We start from the raw sequence: 20,749 nt of genomic DNA, 5'->3' as shown, positions 1-20,749 counted from the left end.
TTAAAATTAAGGGTCACAGTGATTAAAAACAACACGGTCAAGACATTCAAGGCTGAGTGACTGCTCCTGGAATAGTCTGGCAACAAGAAAGTGAGGAGCAGCATTATGCCCTTATCCTTGGCAAGTACGTGCAAGGCAGATCACAGCAGACATGTAAGATGATCTTTTCCCCTGTGCTCAGTGGAGAAATACCTTTTCGGCCAAAACCACAGAAGGCAGAACCAGAAGGAAGCCCCAGAAGCACCACACAAGCAATATCACCTCTTAGTTTCTCATGATCACATTTAAAAACTACTTTAATACAGAAAATAGAAAAAGCATTTGTGGTGGGTCCTTTTCAAATCCAGAACACAAGTTGGGGAGGAAAAAGAAAAGCTTCCTCTAGCATCATGGTTTGGACTCTCAAGAGTTCTCTCTACTGCACATGCCACACCACTTCCTCACCAACAGAGGCCCAACGGGTTTTTCTTGGAGTGCCAGTTACAAGACACACCCAAAGGCTGTTATCTCTAAACTTCTCTTAGTGGCCAATAAGGAAGAAAATGCTAAGGAAGGTACTTAGCACCTTGTATTCCCTCATGTGGTAACAGCTGGAGGACTTAGCAGTGAGGTAGTGGCAACAATCCTCACATAATGAAAAGAATTCAAGTCTATAAAATCATTCTCTGGACACTGAAAACAAGCTGTCCTCCCAGACCTCATCCTCCAACCACCCTCTCACGTGAAGCTGTGTCTACTCCCGGTATACCGGGAAGCTGAGAAGGAAAATGGCTACCCAGCTGAAGTTTCTCAGGACTAGGATACAGAGACCTCGCCAGAGCCTAGGCACAAACTGTTCTGCTGAATTCATTAGGCATAATTTTTTTTTATAGAAAAGAAAACTGAAGGACAAACCAAATTGAAAGAATCACTGTTATAATAACTTTAATTTATCTTGCATTTTACAGAAGTCTATGAACGATTTTAAAAAAGCACCGCCTTACCCCATCATATTTCTCTGACAGTTGTTAAAGTAGGCAACGAGTATGTCAACAGCTTGAGCAACGGCATCTTGCAAGAATTTCAGACCAACCGGCCACACGCCAAAGAACTTGGCAGCTTTTCTATCTTGTTTTTAATACAGTGGTATATCCACTCTGATGGTAAACCTGTCCAGCCAAATCTCCACAACACACTTTGCAAAATCAGTGGTGATTAGCAAATTAGTTAGCTTTGGCACGGAGCTGTGCTCGCTTGCCTGTGACAGCCTGGAAGCCAGTTTTGATGCTGGCAACAGAGCATCGAGAATGACAAGTTTCACACTGTAAGAAGTAGAGTCGGGTGTCCTTTTGCAGGATTGTGTCCGGTGATCGGCACGTGTGACAGGTGACATATTCCTCTGCAGGAAAAGCAACATAAGGAATTACCTGGTAGCCACAGTGAGCCAGAGGTTTCTTTCTTCTGAAACACTTCTACTGACTGCAAGCCCAAACCAGGAAACCCAAACCCAAACCCAAACCAGGAAAGCTTAGCTTAGCTACACTTAGGTATTCTAGGGGTAAGAAAACACAAGCTATCTGATGTGATGCTCCACGTACTTAACAACAGGTTGAAAAAAGACCCCGAATGTCCAAAGAAGCAGTGACATTTGCCAAATGCCTACTCCTGGCTGTGTTTACAGGAGAGCCACTTAGAGAACTTACTAGCTTTCCTAGGTGGGAACAGATCTGCCAATTTTAAGTGATTAGGAAGGTAACAACTGGGTCAGGCCAGGTGTGAGTGCAGACAGATTTCTCTGACTTGGCCTTCAGCCTGGAACCAACCAGCAGCCTTGATCAGCTGGGTCGTCTTAGGAAATCCAAATCCCTCCCCATGACCCCTAATCGGCCACCAAGAGCCACCTCCCACCCAGCTCCCCACCACTATCATTGTCCCTCATCTTCTAAGGCCAGCCTTTCCAGCTTCATTAAAAACCAATGGCGGTCCCCCAAAATATTTCAGCCCAATAAGAACATTTCAGAGCGACATGTTAGAAATTATAAACTTACTGATATATCTTCTCAAAACATTTTCTATCTGTTTCTGTTGGAATCTTCCTTTAATTACAAGTTGGTTATTACCATCTATAGAACCACTGTGAAAGAAAACAAAAATATCTCCATTATTATTTTCTTCCTATAAGGAATCAAATTCCAGGGCCTTTACATTTAATGAACTTAAAATATATTCAATGGCACAGGATAAGTTCTAGGAGCAGTACTACCTGGTTTCTCAAAAATTATTTTTAATTAAGTAGTTGGTACCTGATGACCCTATTTCCTGACATTAAATTCAATTTTCAATTAATTAAGTCTACAGCAACAAATCTGATTCGTTAACTGATTTTAAGTCTAAAACAAATTTATTCCTTAACTGTCTGTGTGATGACCCATTCACCCAACAAAAGGACAATCACACTTTTACTGAATGCATACCACATGCAAAGCAGTGAGGTAGGCTATAAACACATGCAAAGCAGTGAGGTAGGCTATAAATACAAAAAATATGAAAGGAACTACAGATATCTTTAAAAATTCTAAGACTAAATCTTTTGATTCAGTTACATACAGCTGATGAACATGTTCTAAAACTGTGGTGATGGTTAACTATGTGAACAAATTAGAAACCATTGGATTGTACATATTTACATGTGTGAATTGTATCTGTAAAGCTGTTACAACCCTCCCCCAAAAGTACAGTTGAAATCACAGGCCTCATATTGTCAATGGTGCTTAAAAAGAAACTTTTTGAAAAGAAGTTGCTGACAAGTACTTTTGAGAAAGCAAAGCTCTCTGCTAGACGTCATGTGTTAAAAATTACAAATCACAAAGTGAAACAACAAAATTCAGCCAAGCAGCATTAAATTTATATTTGCTCCGTATCTTATTATAAAACTGACTTTTGCAAGAACCTCTCCTGTGATTCTCCTTTAACTATAAGAGTTTATTATCATCCTGCATGAACTGTATGCAACCCCTAATCTCTAGGCTACAGTGACTTCAATGCTTGATGCAAGAAATTTTTTTCATTCACTGTCAAAAGAAATTGAATTTTCTCAACAACCCTGTAATATTTAGCCCACTGACCATAAGTTCACTGGTCACAACTTGTTATAATTTACCTCACCTCTACAAAAACTAAATTATTCTGAGAAGTAGGAAAAACACTACCTTTTACTCCTTCATCAGTTAATACAAGTTAAAAACAATGATTGTAACAAATTTACATTTAAAACAATTCTTCCACAACACAGTCCACATATCTACCACTGGTCAAGTAAATTACTCCTTAACCCCAAAGCAAATACAGCCAATTCCAACAAACTGAGTTTCAAGAGTAGGAAGAGAACAGGACACCTCAGTTATCTCTATACTGCCAGCAAGGCACAGGATTAAGGCTCTTAAGAGTTCGAGCTCCTGAGAAAGGCAGACCTGAGTTTACATCTTGACTGCAATTAACTAGCTATGTTACCAACCATACAACTTCATTTCAGCAAACCTGTTTCCAAATGTGCAAGACAAGGGTAATACTAGTTTCTAACAGTTCACATAACTGTTTAAAGATTGAGATGGTACCCAAAAAAGTGCTTGGCATACAATGGGCACTCAATGTCTTAGTCATATTTATTATGTCCTAATTCTACATTACTTATTTTTAAAGGGACATTCAGCTTCCTATTCCTAGCACTTATGGCCAAACTAACTGGGATGGGCTCCATGGGACACTGGCCCTCCCGAATGGTGATGGACTGGCGTGGTGTCTTCAACAGGAGAGCCCTAAAGACAGGGAAGTAACTATTTAATTATGGATACCTGTTTCAATGTTTTTCCCATGCCACTAATCAATTTATAAGCTGTACTTCATCCACAGCCTATTTACAATTTAGAAAATAAATTCTGTCCTAAGAAAATGGCTTCCTCTGAAATCTGGTATTTGCTCCATAAAAAGACCCAGGAATTCCAATTAACGACAGGAAATTCTCTAAACATGGCAGAGCCATGGTGCTCACTCTGGTATACCAACAGGCCTGTTCACAGACGAGCCAATGTGAACTTTGTTTCCTATTCCCAAGTAACCAACCTCCCACAGAAATGAACAAGTTTTCCTCCTTCACTGCCCTAAAAGTTCCTCTGACAATAAAGTGAATGTTTTTTTTTTTCTAAGCGTGTTACATATCTTTTCAAGTTAAGAGAATTTCTTATGAAATGTCCATTAATACTGTAAGTAACTATACATAAATGTGAATATAGTTTCTTACCTTGTACCCAATTCAGCCAATAAAAATGCAAGGAGATGTTTGGGCTGACGATGTAATCTAAAAAGAAAGTCGAATAATATAAACCTTATCTTTCATGGAAATCTAACCAAACTTCTAAAAACCTCACCCTGTTCACTGTTTTAATTTGTTATTACGCAGCTATTAGGTGAATTTTAGCACAGTTCATCAAACTCTGAAATGAAGATAAATGATACCATTTGTTTACATTTCAAAGCCCATAAAACAATATTACATTTTATTTACAAACATATACACATTGATAAATGTCTATAAACAGGGACAGGAAAGGTAAATACGAACTTTAGAGGATAAAATCTTTTTCTAGGAAGGAAGGTAAAAGGGATCAGAAAGAGATATAAAGATGGCCTTAAACTGTAACTGTAAAGCCCTCTTTGTAACGAAGCAAAAAGATCTGAAGCAAATGTGTCAAAAGGTCAAAATACAACAAATTGAGGTAATGAATACTTGGGTATTTGTTATGCTAATTCCTATATATTTCCTGTTTGCAATTTCTTTATTTAAAAAGAGCGAAATGTTTCACAGCAGCACAATAGCAGAAAATTTAAAACAGCTAAAATATTCACCAACTGGGAAGTAGTTAAATAAATTACGGTACATCCATTCTATCTTGCTTTTAAAATAATACAGGTCTCTAAATACAAAAAAAAACAAAAAGATGTATCCACATAAAATGAAAAAAGCAAATACAGAGCAAGGCCACTCAGTATTTTCACTTTTTTTTTTTTTTTTTTGCTGTACGCGGGCCTCTCACTGCTGTGGCCTCTCCCGTTGCGGAGCACAGGCTCCAGACACGCAGGCTCAGTGGCCATGGCTCACGGGCCCAGCCGCTCGGCGGCATGTGGGATCTTCCTGAACCGGGGCACAAACTCGTGTCCCCTGCATCGGCAGGTGGACTCTCAACCACTGCGCCACCAGGGAAGCCCCTTTCACTTTTTAATTCTATTCATTTGGCACTGTTTGAGCTTGTTCCAATAAGTAGATATTACTATTACAATTTTAAAAAGTTATTTTTAAAAAGTTACAATTTTAAAAAGTTACTTTTTCCCAAAAATGTAATGAGTAAGGGTTGGTGAAAATATAATAATAATAATAACACTTACTATTGCTACTGGGAGTATAAACTGGTATAAACTTGTTGGAAAGCAACTGCCAATGTTTGCCATAAAAATGTCCATTCCTTGTGACTAGGCAATTCCATTTTGGGAATTTTTGCCCTAAGGCTCTATTCTGAGTTCTGCCGAGATACATGTATCTCCCAATGCATCCCAATGCAGCCATAAATAAATAAATAAAATATTTAAAGCCTTGTGCTTCAAAGGATGGCAAGAAAGTGAAAAGACAATCCATACAATGGGAGAAAGAAATTTATCTATATATATAAAAAAATATGTTGTATAACTCCTAAAAACATTTAAAAGACTAATGATAAGGGTAAAAATTTCACAATATATTAAGAGAAAAATATGTTAAAAACCAGTACAATACCAATTTATTTAAAAATATGTAGATGCATAAAAGTAGCAAAACAAAAATATTAAACTATAATTACCTATCTCTTAATGGTGGACTTACAGATGACTTTTTTTCTTTAGTAGGTCTATATTTTCTAATTTTTCTATAATAAGCATATACTACTATTGCCATCAGCAAAAAAGTCTAAAACCTTTTAAGTCATGCCTCAGCAATGAAAACAAGTGGTTACTCTGGGCAGGGAATTTTTAGTGATTATATTTTCTTTGTTTACTGTTGTTTTCCCTTTTATCTGCAACAAGCATGTATCACTTATGAAACTAAAAAGAACAGGAGATAAGGTCAGTTGCCCTAAGGAACCTGCCAGAAAAGGTGTAGCTGAGGAGCTTTGAGAAGAGCCAGCCCCAGACAGTGACCTGGGGGTGAGACAGGCATGGAATGCGATGGTAATTAAGAATGTCGAAATCTCATCAACTGTGTCTTGGCAATAACCATCCAAGGAAGAAGGACATTAAATTCAGCTGCTTTCCCAAAGCTCACTGCTTGTACTTGCTTGGCAGGCCCACCCCAGGCTGATGAGCTTTTCCACCTCCCTGGGCTCTCCAGGCCCCTGTCTAAGGACTACAGTCAGCCTTCTTACTCTTCACTCCATCTGGTTAGGATCGTCTCATGAGTCAGCATGAGTGGGCTTCTCTCACTTCTGGATGCCCAATAAAACAAGCCTAAAGACCTGTGAGTCAAAAGAACTGACGGACTCGAACTGTGACCTCCCTCGACCCCACCCTGACACCTGTGCATTCTTTCTACTTTTTAATAGAGTCCACAATAAGCATATTTAACATACACTCCACTGAGAATCTAGCATTTGGGACGGAAACTCTGCATTAACCAACTTACAATTTACAGATATCTGTAAAGTTGACAAAAGAAGTTTTCTTGGTTCCTACTCGGACGACCTGTGGAGGTTTCATGACAAATTTCCTTTTCTCTCCAGCAACCATATCTGGATTCTTTTCCCTCATGATGTTGAACACTCGATTCAGTAGCTATAGAGATAAAGTGGTATTCGTGTACAGTCTTATTAATAGCAGGAGTATAACGTTCCCACTTGAGTCATTGTGCTTTTCCTTTAAACAGAACAAACTTTACTTTTTACTAAATGTACACACACATCACATGTTCTGGGAGCTCCCTGAAGGCAAGACTCAATTCTCAACCAGGAACTGGTCCCTTATGGATGCTTAATAGTTCCTTGTTCAAAGTTAAAGGAATGAACAAGCCCCTAATTCTACTGTTTCTGTGGGAAAGTATGTAGTACCTGGAGAAGTAAAATTCAGACTACCCTGAACAAGCAAACTCCAGACTACTATGGCCCCCTATTCGCCACTCCCTCTCCCTACTGTCCCCCTTCAGTGGGGCTCCAATGGCCTCAGAAGTTCATGGATTCAGATGGAACAGTGAGTACTATAATGACTGCCACATTGTGGACAGCCTGCCCCAAACGTCGGCATCAGGCAGTGCGACCTCTCTGGGTCTGTTTCATTATCCACCTATACTTCAATGGCCCTTTCAATTCAGGGAACATTTATCCTGCTTTTGTTTTGAGTTCTACTGAACAGTTCAGCCCCCTTTCATAACAGAATTTGTCTTACCTCCTCATATGTGTAGTCTCTTTCTGAACCTGCCCAAGCAGGGCCTGTCTGGTTACTGAATGAGATACCATCATCTTTTTTGCTGTCTTCATCTTCTAAAGCTACAGATAACAAAGACTGTAAGAATGAGGGGTAGAGCCTGATACAGTAACAAAAAGGGGAGAAGGGAGAAGCAGATCTAGAGAAATGAAAGCTTCAAAGACATCTGGTCTTTCTTCCCACAGCTGCATTCACAACAGCCTCAAGCATAAAGGCATCAAGGCTCACAAATAACCCCATATTCCTTAAGGGGATGTTACGATTTTCAAAAACCACCCTCTAGGAATGTGTGGTAATACAAACACATTGAACTGTCTTGATTTAACAAACATAAGATAAAATAATGCACTGGGATAAATAGAGGAAAAAATGTTCAATTGTTTTGAAGCACTTAAGAAACATATACATCCATAAAAACCCATCTGCTGACTATACTAAAGTTCTCTAAAGCAGCTATAGCACTTAGAAGCTAATAAACAGCACTTTTAACAAAATAGTAAAAGATTTTTTAAACATTTAAAATTCAGTTACAGTAATTGTCCCAATAGTCTAAATCAGTATGCTTTAATGTAATCACAATTGCCAAGTTCTTCCCCCATGAAATCTTTTAAACTGCCATTATGAAGTTAGATTCTGTTTCCTTTTAGCTTCCATTATTAGGCAGTGGAAATAAGGGGCAAGAAAAAATAAATAAGGAGGCCACCCATGGAAGAGACTAGGCCAAAGGCTTGTGTAGCCTAGAAATGAGCTAAGTTCCCAGTATTACCTTCATCTTTCTCGAGTATTTCATCCTCATCTGGGAACTTGACATTCTTCTTTTTCTTCTTTTTATTGCCAAGCATAATGTCAAGGTCATCCTCTGGTTCAGCTGGTTCTTGAACATCACTTTCAATCTTAAGGTCCTAAGAAAGTGAGATAAGAGTCTCAACATTTTGCTACTAGGATTATTATTATTTTTAAATGACATGGGCTGACATGGTTTTGGAGGAAAAAAAGATATTCAAAACTGAAGTTACAGATCAGAACTCTCTCTCACAGGTGAACCAAACTGGTTCAGAGTCTGTCATTTAAACTGGAAAAATTTTAAGACACTTTTGTGGGACCTTTTCCTTTCTTTTATCCACCAGCCTTGGGATCTTACTATAATTATTGTCCATGTTTTTAAATCAGGCCACTGTCAGAATCAAAGAAACAAGGATTCTTAAATCTTCTCAGTGACAATCTTCAGCAGGAATGGGGTTCAGGAATGTTTTAAATAAGTTTCTAAGTATTCTGATGCAGTTCGTAGGAGGGTTTTTTTTTCCTTCTGACACCAAATACGTGATGTTTTTCCACCTCAATTCTCCAACTCTCTGACACTAACTAGGTGACCTACAATTCAATGCAGTTCTAACACTACCCAGAGTTAGTGACAAACTCCATGGGTTTAAGGGCTCAGTCACATAAGACTGTCTTCATAGAGGCCAGGTACAAGTATAGAGTCCCCACGTTTCCCATACATATGTCCTACTTCAAATTCAGAGGTTCCCACACACCCCTGGTTCAATAATTTGCTAGAAGGACTCAAAGAATTCAGGAAAACACTTTACTTAACTATTACTTTATTATATTATATATATATATACACACACACACAATATTATAAAGGATATGCTCAGAAATAGCCAAATGGAAGACATGCATAGAGCAAGGAAAGGGAGGCAAGAGTGCAGTGCTTCCATGCTCTCTTCAAGTATACCACTCTCCCAACACCCCAGTGTGGTCACCAATCCTGAAGCTCTCCAAACCCCACTGTTCAAGGGTTATTTATGGAGCTCACCCATGAAAGAAACCCATGAAAGGTTTTTTGTGGAGGCTTCATTATGCAGGTATGATTGATGAAATCACTGGTTCTTGGTGACCAAACTCATATCTAGAGATTCCAAGAGTCTTAGGAGCTATGTGCCAGGAACCAGGGACAAAGACCAAATATTTTTTTTTATACCACAGCCAGCCTGGCACCAGACTGAGGAGGTCTTTGGGCATCACTTCAATAGATAAATCCATGAAAGAGGGAGAAGGCAGAACCCACAGAGAATTAGGGTCCTATGATGAATGGATAGAGACAAGGTAAAGCTTGATCCCAAGATTAGCTGCTATAGTCATGGATGTAAATAGGGCATAACCTTGAAATGAGATATAAAAAACCCCAGAAGAGCAGAAAGGGCCAGTTTCAGTCTCCAGCCTTCTAATCTCACCTCCTTTCACCAGTGTATCCAACTCCCTGCCCTGAAGTGTGCCATCCACATCACCCATCAATATCTATTTTTGTGCACCTACATCCTGAACTACTCTGTAAATGGCTATAGTAATTTTAGAAATCTAATCAGCAGAAAAGTTGGAATAGCCGGGACTAAAAGAAGCTCAGCCTTGAGATGCCAAATCCAGCTGTGTAGTCTCAGTGCCACTTTTGGCCATCAAAGACCAACCAGCCCATGTGTATTAGCTGGATAACACCAGACAAGAAATCTGATACTAACCTAGTCTCTAATAAGATGGCAGTCAGTAAATGAGAAACTCAGACATGCTAAATATAAATGAGCACACATCAGCCAGCTTCTAGTCCTATATTATTATTTATTTTATCCCAGTAAGATCTATTTCCAACCTGAGGCTAAGACCCAGTGAAAGGTAGAGAATAGCACATAGTGTTTTTGAAGATTTTTCAAAAGCCCTGTGGTGCTCTGAAAATTCAGGGGGAGAGTAACCCAAGATCTTTAAAATACTTCAGCCTCAAGTTAATGCCCATGTCTTGCCTGATAAGGGTACTTGTAACCTCTTACGTTATGACTTCAGTAGCAGAGAAAAAAGTATCCAAGCACTAAATTAGAGCTTGTAAGTGGCTCTTCAGGACAAAAGCTACTAGAGAAATTTGTTAAGCAAGACTTTCTGTGGCACATCTCTGATGTGTCACCTTGTTACCCAGGATATTTATATCTCATTCATTCAACATAATTTGAGCATTTCTCTTTATCAATTTCCTTATAACAGTAGGAAGAGAAGAAAATCCCCAAACAGGGAGAGAGTAGGATAAATCCAGGTAAAATAATCTTGTTCTAAAGAACTCTAAATTATCCCTGAACCTCCAAAAACAGGAAAAATATCTTATTTGTTTCAGTACCCTAACAATTAGCACACAATGCCTGACTCACTATCATCATTAACATATATTTGCTGAATTAACCAAGTCATTAAAATTGTGACATTGTTTCCAAAACTCAATGAATTACTGCTATGTGTGGGATACACCTTATTTACTTGAATTTGAGCAAATAAATAATTTACCAAAGAAAAATTTGGGTAAAGGGCACAAAAGGGGACAACTTAGTGCATGTGTATGTGTATTCTCACTCCTTCTCTCTCATAATTCTGAGATATTTGTATTAGAAATCAATCCAGTAATAAGACAATTACAGGGCCTCAAGTCCCTATAAGATCAGAGAACTCCATAAAACCAACCTGAGTGCTCTGGTTCTCCTACAGACTATAAAATCATCAGCCACCAACCACCACAGGCTGGGGTTCATTCTTTGCTGCTCAGAAGAATACACATAAATTTGTGTATCCTCAACATGCTACCAAAAGTTTAACAGAAGAAACTATATTTGCTCTATAGGATTTCTCACAGAAGTCTCTCTCCTCAGCCAATCTCAGTATGACTAATGACAAGTGGCATTTTGTAATCATCTTAATGGCACACAATACAATGTGTAAAACCTAACTTTACATTCCTTTGAACCATCATCCCTTTAAGATACCTAGTCAGACAAAAATCCCAAGAAACTGACCTTAACAGTGGTGACTAAATACTTAATAACAAAAGCAAAACTAGTAAGAGATGAGACAAACAGGGAGAAACATCAGCCACTAGCAACCTTTCAAGAGGTCAAATTTTACCTTCAATAAGAAAGCAATACTACCTTTACACCTTCCTCAGCTTCATCAATATCAAATATCTTTTTTGTTTTTTTCTTCTTTTTCTTCTGATTAAAGAAGTTCAAGTCATCTAGATCATCAGAAGCATCTAAAAAGAGAATTGAGATTCTCAGTTATTAACAGCAGAAGGCGAAGCATTAAATTATGAGTTAAACCAATGTTTCAGCTATTAATCGATCAAGTCACCAGAATAGCGAGATTGGTATTAATTAGCACAGTAATTCCTCCACAACCACAAAGGTTAGGGTTCTGAAAACAAAATGGCAGGTCAACTCAAAGCTTTGTAGGAGAAATCTGGCTAGGGGACCATGTTGGGAATATTTATTTAGTAATCTGACCATATGATGCCTCATTGTTCCCAAGACAAAGTCAGGGTTCTAACATAATTTCCAAGGCTCTCCAGCTTTATCTCTCTACTTCTGCTACTCTTTCATCTGTGACACCTTAATTCCTAGTTCCAGCTCAACTGAACTACCTCCACTTCTTAGTGAAGTGTGTGTCTCTCACCTTCAAGCCTTCCTATGGGCCCTCCCACACAGCTCTTACCTTCATCTCACAGGATCTTTGTTAGGAGTTACTTCCACCAAGAAGTCTTCTCTAAGCCTATCCCTCCTGTTCCCCAACTGGGTTAGGTGTCCCCTAGGTGCTTTGATAGTACCTTCTACCACTTCAACAGAGGTGTTTACCAGCTGCTTGTCTATCTCCCAATGAGATATTAAGGGGCTATGCCTTTCTCACCTAAATCCCAGTGCCTAGCTCAACGAGCTACTCAATCAATCAGGCTACAATATGAATAAAATGAGATTTTATCCACCATTAGTGAGTAATAATGGGTTTGGTTCAATAAGTTTTCCATTTGTTCTGCCCTACTGTACACTAGAAATATTTTTAAATGCCCCACTACAAAGTTTTTCAAGGAGCTATTTATGAATTAATTTTGTCTTAATAAAAGAATGATTTACTTTCCAAGTTTGTTTTAAACATGTATAAGATGCTTAGCACATGGTATATGCCCAATGAATGTTAATTTTCTCTATCCCTAGTACAGTGTCTTCTATTCAATAGGCATAAATGTTTACTTAATCATTTATTTCTAATTGTCAAATGCTGTCTGTGTTAAAGCACAGAGTGAATAACTCATGCTGGTGTCTAAACCCAAACATTTTAGGCTGTAATTTTAATCTCTTCTATATGTTTTCAAACTTGTTAAGACACAAAACTGTTTATCTTGGTCCCATTTCTTCCTGCCTACACTCAAATACAACCACCATTAAAACTGGAAAAGAGACATCCCGAAAGGCTAGACTAGAAGAACCAGCCCTGGAGTAACAAAGTTTTGTCATCTCTGTCTTGTGGATTCAGTGGAATTTTCCCTGAAACAAGTCTTATCAGAAATCTGGCAAGGTCCCATGCACACAGACTGTTGATGGCCTCAGCTTCACTGTAATAGATAGCCTCTCAGGCTGAAAGGACACTGTGTGCACAAAATCCAAAACACACTGATGGAAGAGAACCAGGTCTCCCAGGACAACAGTGACTCTCTCATGTCTGCCACTTACCTTTTTTCCTACTGTCCTCTTCATCGGCTTCTACATCTTTGTCCTCAGTTGGCTCTGGCTCCACTTCTTTTGTTTCTGAGGGCTGGGTTTCTTCTGTCTGGGCATCCCCTTCCTCATCTAACATAAAAGGCTTCTTCTTCTTCTTTTTCTTCTTGCTCATAGTAGGATCAAAAATCATCTGTTTAAAAGATAATTAAAAAGAAAAGGGGACCACGTGATTAGTTTTAATGATACATTCCAAGTATGCTGTATTCTCAAAAGGCATACTCTTAAAAGAAAGAGTATTTGACGCATTGAAGTATCTAAAAGGATTTTACAAAAAAAAAATATATATATATGTACACACACACACACGTAACCTTCCTTATACTATTAAAAGTTGAGGGGGTGGGCTTCCCTGGCGGCGCAGTGGTTGAGAGTCCGCCTGCTGATGCAGGGGACACAGGTTCGTGCCCCGGTCCAGGAAGATCCCACATGCTGCGGAGTGGCTGGGCCCGTGAGCCATGGCTGCTGAGCCTGTGCATCCGGAGCCTGTGCTCCGCAACAGGAGAGGCCACAACAGTGAGAGGGCCGCGTCCGGCCAAAAAAAAAAGGAAGTTAAGGGGGTGCTTCCCCAAAACATATGTACATGTCTTTTAATTTAAAATTATCACAAGATAACAGAATTTAGGAAAGGGATCTTAGCGATAACTCATGCTTCACCCCTCGCTTTATGAATGAGAAAACCAACGCCTAGACAAGTCATACGTGTTTTATTTAAGGTTGGTAACCTGGGGTTGCTATACCAGGAGACTTGAACTGATAAAAAAAAAACTTTAAAAAATTTTTTATCCTGAAACTCAGACAAGCCTTTAAGGAAATCCATCAGCAGCCCTTCATGTAGCAAATCTCTGAGTAAAAGAAACTTCTATACAACCTTTTACTCTGCTTTTTGTTTCTGGAACATTAAAAAATACAGATAAAGTGTTTAAAAGCACAAGTCTAGAACCTAACTGACTGAATTCAAATCCTGACTCTGGTTCTTACTTTTGTTACCCCAGGTAAGTTTGCCCTCTCCTTGCCTCAGCTGTAAAATGGAGATCAGTAGCAGAAACAAAACCAAATCTCACGAGATTATTAGGAGAACTAAGTAAGTAAATAAATATAAAACACTTGGCGCAGTGCCTGGCACAAAAGTACTCAATAAATGTTAGCAATTATTATACAATTTATATAATGCTTTACAGTTGACAAAACATGGTATCTCTTGATCCCTATCACTGAAATTTCATCAACTCAGGGTGATCTAATTTCCAAGACATATCATGAAACTCAAAAAAATTCCCAAAACTGATTCTGATTAACTTAAATTCCTTTATGTCCCAAGTACATTAAGGAAACTGAGCTACACTGAAACCAAACTATGGTCTGTAATAAGGTAGGGTAGTATAAATATAGTCCTCACCCAATACAGAAGGATTTGCAAGACATTCTGGAAATTGATACAGCCTCATTTCAAAGTTATCCCCTCCAACCTTAAGAAGGCTCTAATTGTATAAATGAGCAATTCTGAAAAGCAGTCAGTCTGAGGAACATGATCCGGCAAACTTAGAGAAGAGGATAGAAGAGCCAGGAGGAAGGAGTTCCCCACTGCTGACCTACTGGGTCTTGAGTCACCCTACATGGAGTGCTGTAATCTGTTCCAGGGAAGAAGCTATAATTCATCCTTATTCCTGAAATATGGAAGTTTGGCAAAAGGACAGACAACACTCCAGGCACTATAAATTTGCTTGTCTGGCAGGGCTTATAGTTCACTTACTGCATTTTTTTCAAGCATCAAGTTCCCTAGAATATTAATTATCTTTTAACTATTATTCAGCAAGACAGACTAAAGGTAAGGGGGATCCTAAAATCATAAAAGGACATCCTCACAACCGCCCTGTTATGCTCTGAAAAACATTCATATAGGTCCACAGGGAAACAGTACGGTTGTAGCCTTGTAAAGGGTTATAAACATGAAAGAACTGTACACTGAAGTAATTAACACCTCTCTCAATTACTCTCTCTGGATACTTAAGACATAAACTCATTGCCTCATTTTATTCACACCACTCAGCAAAACCAGACTTTAAAAATATGGAAATAGGGATTCCAAAATAGTGCCCAAAGCAGACCTCCCCCAAACCACAAGGTCACATCAGTCTTAACTTTAAAAATGTGGTTTCTGGGACTTCCCTGGTGGTCCAGTGGTAAAGAATCCACCTTACAATGCAGGGAACGTGGGGATCGGGGAACTAAGATCCCACGTGCCGCGGGGGCCCGCGCAACAACTACTGAGCTTGCGCACCTCAACTAGAGAGCCTGCGTGCTGCAAATTAGAGAGCCCATGAGCTCTGGAACCCGGGCACCACAGCTACAGAAGAGAAACCCAACACCACAACTAGAGAGAAGCCCGCGTGCCACAATGAAAGATCCCACATGCCTCAATGAAGATCCTGTGTGCCTCAACTAAGACCTGATTGCAGCCAAAAATAAAATAAATAAATCTTTTTTTAAAATGTGTTTTTTTTTTTAAGACTTTCATATCTGACTTAACAAATTATCACAGTCCATATGTTTTGTTTATGAAACTAGCTGGGATGTGAGACGCAAATAGTTGCTCACAGTACACTTATGGAAAAGCACAGACTCTTCTGGGCTTTCTTTTTTTTAACTCTAGATAGAACAAAGCCTTCAAGTTTTCTCTTTTCAACTTCCCACACTGGGTTGGGTTGAAGAAAGTGAGGAAAAGGGACAGCAGCAAAAGTTACCCTGACAATAGCCTAAAGTGCTTCAGCAAGTTGGAAGCCTACTCCCATCTATCATACCTTATTCAGGATGTTAACTTTAAGGCCACAGCACACCCCACCCAGAAGGCAGGAGTGAGTTACAAAAGCACCCAGAGAAGCAAGGTGAGCAGAACAAATGCTCTGAAGAAATGTGTCGTCATCTCTGGGTGATAGGATTCTGGGAGATTTTTATTTCTCTTTGCATTCTTCTGTGTTTTGTATACGTCATACAACACATATTCCATTTTTAATCAGTTTCTTTTGTAAAACACCTTACTATGTTGTGTGACAACCTGACGTTCTGATACTTTGTGGATGGGGCCTAGTAATAAGCAATAATCTTAGCTATTGACAGCACTTTAATGCCTGCAGATTAGGGACTTTTTCCTCACAAGGCAGCACTCATATTTCTAGAATACTGCTTTTTAGAGGTCATGGTTCCACTAGTTTAAAAGAGATTATGTTATGTGAGTTTTGGGCTTATTTGCCAGGTTTAAAAGGAAGTGTGTGCAGTTTATGACAACTATACATTAAAAAACTATTAAAAGAAAAAAAGGAAATGTGAAAAAAGAAATAAATTACTTTTTAATAGTAGGTTCTTTAATGCTCTATCCTGGCTACCAGGCAGCACTACTTCCACTGTAGGGAATCCATCACAGTTTATAAATCATTTCTATGTACAAATTTTCACTCGATCCTTACGTCTGTAAAGTAGCCAGAAGTTAAGGATCGGCCTAAGAAAACTTATCTATCCAGCAGTATTAAAGGAACCAGAACCTGCACATACCTTCAGAGTGGAAGCCAAAGGCAGGATTCTAGTCATATTAACTTGCTGTGTGATCTTGGGCAATTTAACCTCCCTGAGCCCTTATTTCCTGTTTACAAAATGGACTGGTAGATCTGAGAAATGCAAAGCTGCTTAATACTTTATGGGCTTCCAAAGTCCTCTGCTGGAATGCTAGTTCTGACATCTCTGCTTGACCAAATCCTTTTCACCCTTCAGTAATATTCCACTTCCTTTGACATCTGATCCCACTGCTAAAACTGAACCCTCCAGCCCTCCAAATCGCTGTTAATGGCTCTATTTCTACCTCCTATACCAACTAGTAGTAAATCTCTTACAACACTTGCAAGTACTTTACCACAGAAAACCAAACACAGAATAGCACCCCAGAGAACTATGCACTATATAGGTACTTTATTTGTTAAAGGTTATGAAAAGCTTAGAAAATGGGTAGAAACAAAACAAGCATGAGACACTGCCAGTCTCAGAACTTTTGAAATACAGTGGCCTAGAGCAATGTCTACCATGACCTCCAAGCAAGAACCACACACCTCCCTTAGACTCAGTTTCCTTCCTAAGAGAGCGAGACCCTCCTAGTCACCTAAATGGAGATTTGGAATTCTACTACTGGCTCAGCCACTTACTATTTGATCATGAGCATCATACAACTCTCTAAAAGCCTCGGTTTTCTCATTTCTAAAATGGGCATAACAATACCCACCTTAAAGGGTTGTCATGAGAATCAAATGAGAGCTCAGAATCCCCTCCAGAATAAAATCCAAATTCCTTAACTTGGTCTTCAAATCCCTCCATGAACTACCTACTACCTATACTTCAAGGGATTAACTCTAACCAAATTGGATAATATTCTACTCCCTTGCCCTGGATCAGGCCTTTCCACTACTTGAGGAAATTCAAAGCATTTCCAGGGTCTATCTCAAAAGCCAAAGCTCGAAAAAGCCTCGAATTTTTCTCTTCCTTCTCTCCGAGGCCCTATTGGCCAAGCACTCAAATGTTTACAGAAATTAATTATAAATTCAAGGGGTTTTTTCTGGTGGGGAGAGCTGGCCGGTAAGCGGTAGCTCTCCCAGCAGTGTTTATACCTACGGATATCACTTAAAGTCAAATTTCATTTTAGGTCGTTTGGTTTTAAATAAACTGGGATAAATCTGGCCAAAAAGGGATTTGAGGAAATTTGCTGAGGTACAAGCACGACAGTATAAAAAGACCCAGGCATCTTTGCCACTCAGACTTCCCGCTGACGTCGCTGAGAGCTCTGCTAAGGAAGGCTCAGGGACTCCCGCCCTAAAACTTTCCGAAAAAGTTAATCACTTTTTCAGGCTGAAGGATCTTTTCCTCTCGTCCTACCCCCCTCTACATGAGAACAAGGGTGGGTGCCGGGCAGGACAAGCCAGCCTGCAAAGTTTTAAACTAGGGCGCTCCACCGGAGCCAAGAGACGCTCCTCTAGGCACCACCAGCGCCCAGAGAGTGAGAGTTGAAGCTGCACCGTCAAATCGAAGGGAATGCAGGGGCCGCCAGCCCCAATCTCGTTCAGCTGGGGCATTAACCGGGCATGCAAGCTCTCTTCTGGAGGGCGACTCAACGTGCTCTCCATTCCGGAAACGCCGGCCACGGGAGGACGCCGGCCTCAGCGCCGCCACCCTGAGGAGAGCGGGGCACGGCCAAGCCGCGGTTCCGGAGCCCTCGCCGGCTCTGCCGCTCCGCGTCGCCTAGGCCCGGCTGCCCCACATGGCGGCGGCCGGCCGCTAGGCCGCAGGCCCAGTCTCCCACACTGGGGTGGGTCTGTCTCACTGCCTCCGTCCCTAGACCTAGCGCCAGCCTCAGGCCCTCACCTCGTCCCCGGACATGGCTGCGGCTCGAGTGGGCTCGGCACGGACGGAAAGTCTGACAGGTCAGCCCCAGGCCCAGGCTTCAGCGTTGCTCCTGCCGACACCTCTCCCACCACCGCACTAGGCTCTTGCATCAGCGAAAGGGAACAACACCCCGCCCTCTCTTCCCAAGAGTTAGAAATGCGCCTGCGCAGAGACCGCCAAGGCGCAGGCGCGCGGCGAAGCCGACCTAGCGCGCTCCGACTGGCGCGAGTTACCAGGCGACGCCGCGGCGACAGGCAAGCCGGGACTTGTAGTCCGCCTAGGAGAGGCGGGCGCTAGCGCGGCCGCCCCGCGACCCGTGCGCGTGCGCGACGTCTGAGGAAGCCGGCACGGAAGGTTCGCTTTTGCCTGGGGGCTGCCCTTACCTTAGCTTTTGGAGGCGTGGAGAGGCCGCGCAGTTCTGCGTCGCTTGCGGAGTGAATTCGAGGTGGTTTCTCCTGGGTTAGGGTGGTGGGTAAGGCGCTCAGTAATATGAACCCGTCGGGGCTTGTTTCCCTGCTGCTCCCTCCACCGTGCCCCATTGGGGTGTTCTAGTGTTTCAGGAACTCAAAGTTGGAGCTAGAGGCGCACACCTCACTAAAGGGTTTTACTTCACGAGAAATTTAACTCAACAGGCTGGATTTGAACTTGGGAGGTCGGCTTCTCCCTGTAGACGGGAGAGGAGACGTCCCCTGAGGAGAAGCGGCCTGGCAGGAGGCATTCTGTCGGGAAACCTTGAAATCCTTGTTTGCGAAGTCTCTGCTTGAACGCTGCGGGTGCAGTTCCCCTTGAGGCATGATGATAGCAGTTACCCTTTAGGGGGCTTTCACTATTGTCAATGCCTTCCAGCCAAATACCACCGAGATCACCTGTCTAGTTGATCAAAGCTGGGCTTCGACTTCCCTGGTGGTCCAGTAGTTAAGAATCCGCCTGCCAATGCGGAGATACGGGTTCGAGCTCTGGTCCGGGAAGATCCCACATGCTGCAGAGCAGCTAACTCTGTGCACCACGAGTACTGAGCCTGTGCTCTAGAGCCCGCGAGCCACAACTACTGAAGGCCACGTGCCACAATTAACAAGCCCAGGCGCCTAGAGCCCCTACTCTGCAACAAGAGAAGCCACCGCAATGAGAAGCCCGCGCACCGCAATGAAGAGTAGCCCCCCCAGTCGCGGCAACTAGCACAGCAACGAAGACACAACACAGCCATAAATTTTTAAAAAACCTGAGCTTATTGTCTCCTTGTAAGGAGGGGAGACACAGCATGAGGCACAGGGAGACATCTCAGGAAGAGGGTGCTGGAAAGAATTTACAGGGTTTGGGCTTGTGTTAGGTAATTTGGAGGAGGGCTCCAGGAAGCGGGCCTTCTCTCTGGATTGGATGCTATTAGGAGGTGAAGGTAATTCTATGATGGGGTATTTTAATCATTATTATCTAAAAAGGGAGAAGCACCCTCATGTTAGCCAGGATAGGGGGATATTTGGTCTTTTTGTTTGTTTGTTTTTCTTTTGTGGTTGGGACAGCATTCTTGTTTGTATTCAAACATGTTTATGGAGTGGTTTTGTTTTTGTCTTATCCATCATGGTCACAGAGTGGCTTTGTCTGATGTTGGTGTTTTGTGAAATTGTTTATGTTCAGTAGGGCAGCACATCCTAGTTGATAACACCAGCCTAGCTCCCCATATTCAGGAGCTGCTTTTCTCCCTCTCACTGTGCTTCATATCACTTAGTGTATATTCCATGCTTTGGGCCTCAAAACAACTGTGTGAGACAATCCACAAATAGTTTGTACTCTCCATTGGATACTAGTCCCTAATGTAAGTGTGGTAGGTAAAATTAGGTCCCTGCCTCCAAGGAGCTTATAGTTCAGTGAGAGTGATCCAAGCCCAGGCAATCTGATGCCAGTGGCTGCTGCTTTACCACCTTGAGAATCTGTATTCCTAAGGGGACTACACTGCCTCCTCAGTAATTTTCAGCTACTGATATCTGTGCATACCAGGATTTCTCAACAGCAGCACTCTCAACATTTTGGGCCAGATAATTCTTTGTTATTGGTGGCTGTTCTGTGCAGTGTAGGATGTTTAGCAGTATCCCTGGCCTCTATTCAGTAGATGCCAGTGGCACCCTCTCCCTAATTGTGACAACCAAAAATGTCTCCAGCCATTACCAAATCACCCCTGGTCAAAAGCCACTGGTGAATACCATTTGTATCCTCCTGGTCTCTGAGACCTCCAAACAAATATTTGGAGCATGACAGTCCCCAAATCACTTTGAGTG

General features: G+C 41.3%; 3 protein-coding genes across 5 annotated transcripts in view; 1 reads left to right on the top strand and 2 right to left on the bottom strand.

Moving 5' to 3' along the window:
* Positions 1–20,749, bottom strand: part of PXMP4 (peroxisomal membrane protein 4) — a 772,061-nt gene that overhangs the window by 335,021 nt on the left and 416,291 nt on the right. The gene's annotated exons all lie outside the window — the stretch shown is intronic.
* Positions 908–18,631, bottom strand: EIF2S2 (eukaryotic translation initiation factor 2 subunit beta). Its single transcript, XM_004272736.3, has 9 exons — positions 18,459–18,631; positions 13,014–13,191; positions 11,439–11,542; positions 8,246–8,381; positions 7,441–7,541; positions 6,686–6,834; positions 4,277–4,333; positions 2,028–2,113; positions 908–1,378 (listed from the first exon to the last, which is right to left on the bottom strand). Exons 1-9 carry the CDS (start codon positions 18,471–18,473, stop codon positions 1,203–1,205), a joined length of 1,002 nt encoding a protein of 333 aa, XP_004272784.1. The 5' UTR covers positions 18,474–18,631; the 3' UTR covers positions 908–1,202.
* The window catches only part of ASIP (agouti signaling protein), a 203,727-nt gene continuing 201,755 nt past the window's right edge, over positions 18,778–20,749 (top strand). For all 3 annotated transcript variants that reach the window (XR_004484808.2, XR_004484807.2, XM_049698941.1), the window contains exon 1: positions 18,778–18,924. The gene's annotated coding sequence lies outside the window, so the exon portion shown is untranslated. The remainder of the gene's footprint in view (positions 18,925–20,749) is intronic.

This window comes from Orcinus orca, chromosome 16, assembly GCF_937001465.1.
Source record: "Orcinus orca chromosome 16, mOrcOrc1.1, whole genome shotgun sequence".
NCBI lineage: Eukaryota > Metazoa > Chordata > Mammalia > Artiodactyla > Delphinidae > Orcinus > Orcinus orca.
Note: the sequence above shows the minus strand (reverse complement) of the source record. Positions and strands in the feature narration are given on the sequence as shown.

What these genes read in the sequence shown, in the direction of transcription:
- EIF2S2 (XM_004272736.3), bottom strand. An exon ending in AGAGGACAGTAGGAAAAAAG is followed by an intron (nt 11,543 to 13,013) that starts GTAAGTGGCAGA and finishes TTCTCTTTTTAG; the next exon opens with ATGCTTCTGATGATCTAGAT. An exon ending in AAGCTGAGGAAGGTGTAAAG is followed by an intron (nt 8,382 to 11,438) that starts GTAGTATTGCTT and finishes TCACTTTCTTAG; the next exon opens with GACCTTAAGATTGAAAGTGA.